We start from the raw sequence: 11,384 nt of genomic DNA on the forward strand, positions 1-11,384 counted from the left end.
ATGACATTCGAAATAAGAATTGCAAATTGATTTCTGATTGTGATTATCAATTCTCTTTTCAACTATGATGCACAATGGAACAGACAGCTTACCATTTGTACAATTTAAACCAATAAAGAATTTCACATCCCCATCATCAGTTAGTTGTATAGGACTTGTGGGTATGTTGGCATTGAATACATACTTCATTGAAAGAAAACAATTTGTTGGATCTAGCTTCAAAATATGATGGACAACCCCTAATAACTCTTTATATGATATAGTTTTCGGGATCTCAATGCCTTTACCTTTACTTCCTTCGAAATAGAAAACATTTCCATCTCGTACCCATTCTCCTTCATATAAAAGCATTATTCCTACTTCATCAACCACTGAAATAACAGAATAATTCAATTAGTGGCATCAACAAACAATATTAGAATATTTTTTAGTTACATCATAGCATTAGCACCAATAAGTAGGTATTAATTTTAAAAAACTCATTCATTATTAAATACATATTATTTCATTACACATATTTATTTTTTTAATAAACAACAAATAAATAACATTATTAATCATCTTTACTACCTCAAATAATACCAATAATGATATAGAAATACAATGTATATAGTTATTAAATAAATTCAGACATTGTAACTCTAAACTATTTTAAACAATAAAAATATATTTGTTTACTAAAAGATTGGTTATGTTGTAATTTATTTAATGTCAAGGCTAATTTGCAAATGATTCAACTCAAATTGAGTATAATTAAATACAATAACAAAAATATAATGTTACTATAAAATAACTATATACAATTTTAACTTACTTCAAGTTCAACTTAACACACGTCAAGTTCAACTTAATATCCGTAAGGTTTTGATATATAACTAAAAAAGATAACTTTATATATTATGTCAAAACCCTATTAACACATATATTTACATCTATATAAAGCACAAATGTGCAAACAATACCAAAACCATCATAAAATTCCATAAGTTTTATTACTTACCATCATTTGATTTTTCCATATAGACAATGTTTCTCCACGCTACACTTTTTAAGCTGATTGTTTCCTTCTTTTAATCCCTTTTTTCATGGCTGTAAATGATATTAAAAAAATTATAACAATTTCAAACTTATTTAAATATTTACTACATCTCATTAAATGTTTGAAAATATTCAATAAATAAAACATGAAAGAAAAAAAATATGAAAAAATAAAAATAAACGTACACTGTTTATCCAACCACAACTTAAAGCGTTTTAAGTTGAAGAAATCTGAAGAGAAACTGTGTGAGACTTGAAGAAATGCACTGAAAAGAGAGAAACGGAATAACAGGAGAAAATGAAAAAAATGAGAAAGTGGAAGAAATAATAAAAAGGAGGTGAATGGAGGGAAATAAAATTAGAATAGGAGGGAAAAAGGAGTTGATGTAGCTGAGGGGTATTTTTGTCCAGATCGGACCATTTTAGAGGCTATTAAAAGTGGAGGGTTAGTTTTACAATATTGAGGGATTTTTGTCCCTTCTGATCAGTTTTCCCTTTCTTTTAAGCAAAAATGGACCATTGTTTTATAGAATTTTTCAAGAAACTCATATACAAATTGAAAAACCTTTTCTTAAAGCAATTTAATTTTTTTCAAGGTCAAAAACCTAACTTTTTAGCATATTCTCAAAAAAAAAATTGAAATGATCATTTTTATACTTAATATCAAGAAGAAAACAAACCTAAACTTGTTCATCATAGGAATGCATGGTTCAAGATTGATGTTCTCCAACTTGGGTTATGGTCAACTAGTCTATTTGAGTTGATCCTTTCTTAAGTTGTGCTTAATAGTGGTAACCAGACGCACTATTGATTAAGCAATTGGTTGACTGATTAGTCAATCTATAATATACTTAGGCAAACAACTAACTAGCCAATTGGTTTACCAATTGATCGATTTGTCTCTCAATGATCACCTCCAAAGAGCACTAAGTACTAATGACCAAGAAGTGATTAATCAAACAATCAATCAATTAAGCAATAAATTGTAGGTAATAATTACATTTTGTAAAACCCTCAATGAGATAAAATTCTCAAATTTTAGAGTCGCCTACTACATGAAATGCATCTAATAATTACTCAAATTTTTATATTTTTTGTATGTAATTATATTATAACTTGGAAATCTTTCGTTTCACATTGAAATTAACACATTTGTTATTGCAGTTACACCTAACTAACTACTTCTTACAAAATTATGTTGTTAGTTGGCATAATTTTCAAAGAGTAACTATTACTCTATTCACTTCCCCTTTCATACATGTATTTCTTTTAAATGTTTAAAATTTAAAAAAAAAACATAAAAATGAAATAAACAAACGGATAGAAATCAAGAAAATAATGAATAAAGATAGAAATAAAATAAAAAATTATAAAAACCTAAAAAAAATATTAAAACAAAAGACAAAACTTAGTATAAATCTTTTCTAAATGTAATTTTATGTTTTACATGAGCTAACTAATTTTATACAACAAAAGATTTGAAAACATAAAAATAAAAAAAATAAAAATAATGAAAATAAATATATTCCATGTACTGATAGCTAAAGTTGTGTTTTTTTATTCATTTATATTTTTATAAAATGGTTATTTTTGAACTAAAAGTGAAAACAAAAAAAAATCCTAGATATTTTTAGTGCATTAATATGAGGTTTCATCACATGAAAACCACCCCGTCAACATCATCTCTTTTGGCTATTATAACCAACAAACACGCAGAGATCACAGGGAGAATTGGAAAAAGACTCGATATATGTCTCATGGTACTAATTTATTGAGAAAGAGATGGAGACAGAGCGCAAGACTTCTAGGAAACTCGAGAAGGAGAGAGAAATGGATTCCACAAATTTCAAGGACCCCATTCCTCTTAGTCTTACCTAGCAGAGAAAATCGATTCCTTGAAAGGGAATCATGAAAAATGGACCATTTTATCCCTATATTCAAAAAATAATCATTAAATATTTAAATATTTAAATATTTAAAATAAATAATTGTAATCATAATTATAATTAAATAATTTTATATTTGAACATATAAAATTAAAAAAATATATATTTTATTACTATAAAAAGGATTACACATTTATTAAATATTTAAATTATTAATTTTTTTAAACTATAATTACAATGGGCCAAACATTTGATCTTAGAAAACAACAATGGTTAAAATGTTTGCTTTGAAAAAAAAAATTATCATGGTAAAAATTAAAATTTGATTAAAAAAAAAATAGTGTAGGGTTTAATTAGGCATCAATCATTAATGATCTATTTGAGAATTAAATTTTATTATAGTTTTTGGTTTTCCAAAACAAAAAATACAAAAAACATATTTGACTGTTTTCTATTTTATACTATTAATAATAGAAAATAAAATGTTTTTTAAATAATATTTTTCATTTATTTTATATTGCTTTTACTTGCTTTTTAAGGCCTATTTTAAGAAATAATTATACAAATATCTAAAATGATTTAAAATAGAACATTAGATATAAAAATTATTTTTAAAACATATTTTAAAAATTAAGAATAAGTTAAATACATTTTAAGTTTCCAAAACAGATTTTTGTTATATAACTATCAAAAAATAATTTTCAAAAATTGTATTCAAAAACTATTTTTTAAAATTATTTTTTAAAACAGTATACCTTAAATATTTTCAATTTTAAAAAATACAAACATAAGTTTTTAAATATTTAATAATTTAATTATAAAAATGATATAAAGTGATAAAACTATGCATTTTAAAAGGTAAACCGTATCCCTTCCCAAATCTTATTCCTTACTTCCAATTCTTTCCCTTTTCTAATTCATTTTCAAGCCATTTTGTTTCTATAAAATTTAGTAGACAATTGTCCTAAATGAGAAATCACTTCATTAGAAAGGTAACAAAATTTTGATAACCTTTTTGGAATCATATTAGAAAGCTTTCAATCATACTCCTTTTTTTTTTTTTTCTCTATTTCATTAACTTATTGAAAGAGAATTGATTCACCCTAACTTCCAGTTTGACTAGTAGATGTTTTTAGCATGTTTCTTTCTCCTTTGAACATAATGAAAAAATTAACATTTATTTCTTTCTATTAAATTAGACTCATCATTTAATTTCAAGGGATTATCTTAACATAAATGATTTACCCATTAAAACCCCTCAAAGCATCACTTGATGCTCAAGAGTTGATTAGCATCATTTCATGGTAACTTAAAAATGGAAAGTACAGTGAAGTGGAGAAGGAATGGGGTGGTCAAACGGCTACGACAGTGTGTCACTGTCGGCTATCCCATATCCAACGAAATCAGCACCCCATTAATAAAATCTTTGAGATCCTTGATCATCATCACCATCATAGAGAATTGCTGGAACCTGGTTTGTTCTGCTAATCCATTCGACATGATGGTGCAGAGATGGAACAAAAAGAGGGCGCATTTTCCTTTGATTGTGTTTCTCTTTGGTCTCTTTATTCTATCTTCAATCCTCTACAACGAACGAAGTATTCGGCAAATTCATCAAAACCCAGATCACGATGATGGTCAACGGCATCAAGATTCGATCACTTCTACAACTATGAAGCTTCCCAGCCGCCCAAATCGAGTTCCAGGTTACCTGTCTTCAGTTCAACCCACTAGGGTTTCTGGGTTTTTATTGAGTTGGACCATTTTTTTCTCTAATTTCTTTACTGGGTCTCTTGGATTTATGGTTTTGGTTTGACTTGATTTGATGGGTTTATCTGGGTTTTAAAAATTGTAGAGGTTTTGGATAGATTCACCACATGCAACTCAACTGTAAAGTACAGCGGTCGGAAAGGATGGTGGGCTGACAGTAAACCGGGGCCAGATCGCCGGAGAGGACCTTCGGAGAGGTGCGACGTGTTTTCTGGAAAATGGGCCTTCGACAACACCTCTTATCCACTGTACAACGAGTCTCATTGTCCGTACATGTCGGATCAATTGGCTTGTCACAAGCATGGGAGGTCTGATTTGGGATACCAGTACTGGAGATGGCAACCCCATTACTGCAATTTGAAGAGGTACTCTGTTTCTGCAATGCTAAGCTTGGTGGGATCACTTTTTGTTTTCTGCTCTTTCATCAAAATGTTTTTCTTTTAGCATTGTTTTTCTGGTGAAGGTGGGTATTGTGCCTATACAGAAAAGGCTATTGATTATCAAAATTGTGGCTTTTTTTATTTTTATTTTTTCTCTCCTGTGAATTGAGGTGGTTAATTGGTTATTGTTGCTGCGCAGATGGAATGTGAATGAAATGTGGGAGAAGTTGAGAGGGAAGAGACTGATGTTTGTAGGAGATTCACTGAATAGAGGACAATGGATATCAATGGTGTGCTTGTTACAATCAGTAATTCCGGCAGATAAGAGATCCATGTCACCCAATGCTCCTCTCACAATTTTCCGGGCAGAGGCAAGCTAAAATCCTATTGAAGAAGTTTTGATAGTTAACTTTAGGCCATTAGAGCATATTTGCAGTTTACTTGATCTCTTGAGTTTGTGCATGGATGTAAATATTGTTGGGACATAGAAAGTTTCATACTATAATTCTTAATTGATATATTGTGTCATATGCAGGAATACAATGCCACCATTGAATTTCTATGGGCACCGCTTCTTGTTGAGTCCAATTCAGATGATCCAGTGAATCATAGATTGGATGAGCGGATAATGCGTCCTGATTCAGTTCTTAAGCATGCATCCCAGTGGGAGCATGCTGATATACTGGTCTTCAATACATACTTGTGGTGGAGACAAGGCCCTGTTAAGCTTTTGTAAGCCACATTACTTTGGCACTTTGATTTTGCAGAAATGGGTTTTAAGAAGGGAGAAGGATTATTATCTTAATCTCACTATTTTTGTAGATGGAGTACTGAAGAAAATAGGGTTTGTGAAGAACTAGATGGGCTGGGAGCCATGGAGCTGGCCATGGAAGCCTGGGCAAACTGGGTGGCTACTAAGGCCGATCCCCTCAAGAAGATCTTTTTTGTGACCATGTCTCCAACACATCTGTGGTCAGTGCTGAACCATCCTCATGACCTTTCTTCTTCTTTTTTTTACCCATCATTTAGATGCATTGTCTCTTCTGCATACAGTAAAAATCTCCAACTTTGCCCATCAATTCTTCAGATTTTGCATTATGATTTTTGCTTAGATGAAGTTCAGTAGTAGCTTTTTAGGCATTCAATATTTCTGGATTCAAACCATGGTCTGAAAGTTCATCTGGAGCTGGTTCTAGAAAGGATCAACCATAGTGTGCTTTCTCGTTGCCATTTAAAAAGTAGATTTAGCAAGCATTGATGCTCAGATTGGGGTAATAACAAGTAACCTAAATGTAAACTATGAAGTCTAGCATGCCAGTTTACTTTGTTGATTATTAGGGGTTTTGGTTCCCCCATTTCTGGGTGGGCTTTCAAATGAATCCATATGGCTATCGGATCTAATGAGTTCAATTGTTTTTTTTCTTTAACACTTGTTTAACACAAGGGTGTCCATGTTAGGGCATCAACTATAACTTCATTGTTACTTTGTTTACATGCTGAACAACCAACTTATGCTTCACAAGCTGCCATGTAAAAGGAATTTCCATTTTGAAAGTTGCTTTTACAACTGCTTCTGATCCATTGTCTTATATGATTATGCCAAAACTAAATCCATTGGATAAAAAAAAAATGAAAAAAAAAAAAAAAAAATTGATCTGCAAAAACAGTGTCATCCTATGCGAAACACATTTGACAATTTCATATTGGTGTGATGTCAATTGCAACACTGTATGGACCTGAAATCCTATGTGCACTTATTGGAGCTTTCAATGTATAAAGGATCATGCATTGTATCAACCTATTCATTTCAAAACTATCTTTATATGTTATTTGTCTGAACAAAATAAAAGCAAAACTATGGCTTACATATCCATTAGGATCGGTCCATCTCTGCACACTACCTGTCATCCTTGCTAACAGAACTTTGTAATTTAAATTTCCACCTGCTGTTTGTCTAAAATTTTATGTCAGTGTGAAATTCTGCTTGTTGCAAGGGAGCCACCTAAAGAGAATACTACACATTTCATGTCTCCAAGTTGTAATTCTCTGTTTGTAGCCAAGTTTGAGCATCAAAACTATTAGGCATCCCATGTAACAGGAAGGATCCTATTATGGAATTTTTGCCCTTTTCTGGTTACCTCTTTTTCTTTTGGGCCTTGCTGGACAGATTGGCATTTGTAGATGGTGGAACTCATTTTTCAATTCATGTTCAACCTTTAGGACACCTACACCCATCTTGTTGTCCTTGTCGGATGGAGAACAGGGATGCCATAACCTAACCTTTAGAAGGCCCATGTGGTTTGATTGGAACAGGATCTGACCACATAATCTAATCGAAGGCTTAAAGTTTGGTTGGCTGGCATTTGTGGTGAAAATGTCAGAACAGTGCAATCAACAGTTATAAAAGAGGACAGTGAACTGCCAATCCAACCACTCACATGTATGAGAACAATTTTTCAACTACTCAAATTGAAATTATGACACTTGTAAGCCCTTATTGCCATGCCTCTAGCATGCTAAAACATAGGGGTGATTCAGCTTTTTCATTATCTTGTTATCACTCAGGGAAACTGTCCTGAAACATTTTCTTTTTGACATGTTTCAGGAGCCGAGAATGGAAGCCAGGAAGTGAAGGAAATTGCTATGACGAGAAAACACCTATTGATGATGAGAGCTACTGGGGAAGCGGTTCAGATTTGCCCACAATGCGCATGGTAGAAAAGGTGGTAGGCAGGTTGGGTTCAAAGGTTACAGTTCTCAATATCACCCAACTCTCAGAGTATCGAAAAGATGGTCATCCTTCCATTTATCGCAAGTTCTGGGAGGCACTGGGGCCGAAACAATTGTCAAACCCCGCAAGTTACTCCGATTGTATACATTGGTGCTTGCCAGGTGTGCCTGATGTATGGAATGAGTTGCTATTCCATTTTTTGTAAGACATTTATTCATATTTGATATTACAATGGAAAAAATTTAGAGTTTTTGAGTCTATCCGTTTCAAACCGGCAATATCAAAACTGAAGGTCTCACTGTTTTTGAAGCTTAAATGCATCAGATTCAAGTGGACGATTATAAGCAGGAGTATCAATATGGATTCTATTGATTCTGGTGGGCTAGAAATCTGCTGAACCCACAACAAGGACATAACTTACAACTCAAATTAGATGCGTTGCTGGTTTTGCTAGGCAACACGTCCAAAAAATTGTGCCCAATTACATTAAAAAAAAAAAAAAAAAACTAACATCATATGTTTGACATAATTAATGCAGTTTCAAACTTAACTTCTTTTTGTAACTTAACAAGTGTTTAATTAACATTTACATACAAATTGATATTCAATCAAAAAAAATATGATTTAAATGAAATATTTATTCTAAAATCTGAGTAATAATATTTTTTTTAGTAAATATTGAATTTTTTAATTTTTATACTTACTATAAAAAGCATGGTTTTAAAAACCGGATCGGACCGGCCGGTCGGACCGGTTCAACCGCCGACCGGTGAACTATCCGGTTCGGTCCGCTCAATGAGCCGTTTTGTTATCAAACCGGCATTGAACCGTTCAAACCGACGGTTGGACCGTCGAACCGGATGACCCGTCCGGTTTTTTGCAAACCGGTCATAACTTAAACAGTTTTTTTTACTATGAAAAAGCCATTCCAGGCCCAGCTTGGTGGCTTTTTTTTACTATGAAAAAGCCACTAAGGCCCAATCCAATGAAAAGATTAAAACATATAATTTGGGTCATGTCTACAAGCCCAATATGCAGCATTCTTTATTTAAAATTAACACTTGCAATTCGGGCCATGCTTCCAGGCCCAGCTTGGTGGCTTGTTTGGCTTAGAGGTTGGAAGGCATTTATAGAGCACATGGAGCACATAAAATTCTTGTGCTTCCGACGTGGGATTGGGAATGAGACTATTAGAGGAAAACATTGCTTTGGAGGCATGGAAGTTATGGAACTTTGATTTTATTTCAAAATTTTATCATATAAAATCTTTAAAAAAATATAAATATTTAAATTCCTGTTTATTTTGATAATAATTATAAAAAATAATATAAATTATTTAATAGAATAATTTAAAAACAATAAAATACAAAGACAAAAGGATAAAATTAAATGTTTTAAATTTTTTTATCTTAAATATATCTTCTTTCTTAAATATTACATATTTCTATTTAATAAAATTTAAAATATTAAAATTTATCATTTAATTTAATATACCAAATATAAAAATCAAACATTATTAAAATTTGTAATTTTATATATTTTTAATTTTTATAATTATTTTTAATTTTAATAATATATAAATTATATATTTATGACGTCACCGGTTCGATACCGGTTGGATAGCGGTCCGACCGCCGGTCCAACCAGTGAACCGTGAACCGGTAACTTTTCCGGTTTGATCACCGGTCCGGTTCTGAAAACATTGATAAAAAGTAACTATATAAAATATTTTAAAATATGATATAGTTTTTAAGCATATACCTATTATATATATCATTTTCTTAACCATACTATAGGGGTTAAAGTGAAAGCCCAAGGTTTGATATTTTGGCCTGTATGAGATTCACCTATGCATAAATAAAGTAAAGCAGTTTGAGAGTAAACTTAAAGTGCAAACTTCACATCATGTCTGATTACATTTGCAATAATCTTGATCTTCATACTCACCATTGGAATACTCTTGACACAAGCCTATTTTGATGGAGGAGTTGCATGTTTTCGAATTGAAATCCTATTAAATATAAATAATTTACCTGTTAGAAAGTTGATTGAAAAAATATTTCATGAACTGTATATTTCATTAATCTAATATAGAGGATTAAAAATGAAAATGAAAATTAAAACTAACCTTCCTGTAAACCGTCCCATCTTCTTCGACTTGCCAACCTGCTTCTACACAGAGAGCTTTCAGTAAATCATTGCTGTCAGCATGTTTAGGGAGGTGGTAGTTTCCATGAGCTCGAAGTCCAGCAAAAATCTTTTGAGCTACTGCTCTTCGATTTCGCTCCCTTTGTTTATTTTTCTGGCGTTCTACATCAGTAGGGAAGCGATACTTCGTGACAAGACCACCATCTCTGGTAGTTCTATGAACTACCCATGGTCCCTTGCTGGCTTTGATGCATCCTTTCACCCCACTCCCCTTTTCTTGACCCATGATGCCTTCACCTCCCTCGCCTCCCTCACTTCGACTTGACTTGAGGAGCAACTTTGCAGGTCTATTTAAAAAGAAACAAATGTAGCAAAGATGCCTTCAAAAAAAGGAATAATGCACTAGTACTATCTTTTGTTCTCTGTACCATAAGTTTTCAGCTTTTATGTCGTGTTTGAACACTTGACTCATAGACTGTATATGTTACTGTTCATGGGATGTTTGGAACATTCTTGAACCAAAGTTGCTCCAACGTGACGAAATTACCCCTGAAACTGATATGAACAGAGAGGACGACCCCTGCCCAATGCCAATCCCATCCTATATCGTTTTCTTAATGGTTGAATTTTATTTCATGCTGGTGTGAAGGAAAATTTTGTCATATTATAGTCTACCATCCTCATCCTAGCTACGTACATTTTCACCTCTACGTAACTCAACATCAAAGAAATCAAAGAGAAAGAAAACAAAAATTGAAAAGCGTACTCTAAAAATAAAAATTTCATGGATTTATTTGGTAGTTGAAATGAAAATGAGTTCCATTTTTATAATTAGATGATCAAATGGAATTCTCTGTGCTCCTCCAGTTTTGTTTAGGAAGAAAAGGTGCTAAAAAGGGGAGTGGGAAAACGATTTACCTTTTAACAGCAGAACATATCCTAATCCCAAGCGATTTTCGCATGAGATTCTTAAAGAAAAGGTGCTGCTTTCACGCAGACATAGAAAGGAAATCGTTGCTATGGCAGGACCAAATATTCCATGTTCCTAAAAATCAAAACATTCTTACACTCGAAGTACGGACTTTTATCTTCTTGCCACGTGTAACCGTCTCAAGGCAGCACAATAGAGAGGAAGCGCAGAGGGAATCAAGAGCAATTCTATATTGCACACTCCTCCCCATGCCTCTTTCAGTACATCCTTTGGTGTAGTCGTTGGATGTCCATCGTATGACAGGATGGATTATTGAACGGCTTGATCTAAACCTTTGGAAAGGGAGATTATTATGGCTTCACGGTGAGCGGTATTCTGGACAACATTCCTGGAGGATAAACGCATCAACACTGTATCGTCCTGTGGATTACAGTACATTTTCTTAGATGGGACAACTCAACAGCATCCGCGGCCAATAATGGCATAATTATATATAGAAA

General features: G+C 32.6%; 2 protein-coding genes across 2 annotated transcripts; one reads left to right on the top strand and one right to left on the bottom strand.

Moving 5' to 3' along the window:
• Positions 1-3,993: 3,993 nt before the first annotated feature.
• Positions 3,994-8,063, top strand: LOC100246524 (protein trichome birefringence-like 35). Its single transcript, XM_002264274.5, has 6 exons — positions 3,994-4,630; positions 4,780-5,059; positions 5,274-5,445; positions 5,610-5,806; positions 5,897-6,046; positions 7,680-8,063. Exons 1-6 carry the CDS (start codon positions 4,240-4,242, stop codon positions 8,008-8,010), a joined length of 1,521 nt encoding a protein of 506 aa, XP_002264310.3. The 5' UTR covers positions 3,994-4,239; the 3' UTR covers positions 8,011-8,063.
• Positions 8,064-9,655: 1,592 nt separating this feature from the next.
• LOC104880015 (BES1/BZR1 homolog protein 2) lies at positions 9,656-10,520 on the bottom strand. The gene is made up of 2 exons (XM_010655091.3): positions 9,934-10,520; positions 9,656-9,816 (listed from the first exon to the last, which is right to left on the bottom strand). Exons 1-2 carry the CDS (start codon positions 10,237-10,239, stop codon positions 9,709-9,711), a joined length of 414 nt encoding a protein of 137 aa, XP_010653393.3. The 5' UTR covers positions 10,240-10,520; the 3' UTR covers positions 9,656-9,708.
• Positions 10,521-11,384: the final 864 nt, after the last annotated feature.

The sequence above is a fragment of the Vitis vinifera genome, chromosome 8 (assembly GCF_030704535.1).
Source record: "Vitis vinifera cultivar Pinot Noir 40024 chromosome 8, ASM3070453v1".
Taxonomy (NCBI): domain Eukaryota; kingdom Viridiplantae; phylum Streptophyta; class Magnoliopsida; order Vitales; family Vitaceae; genus Vitis; species Vitis vinifera.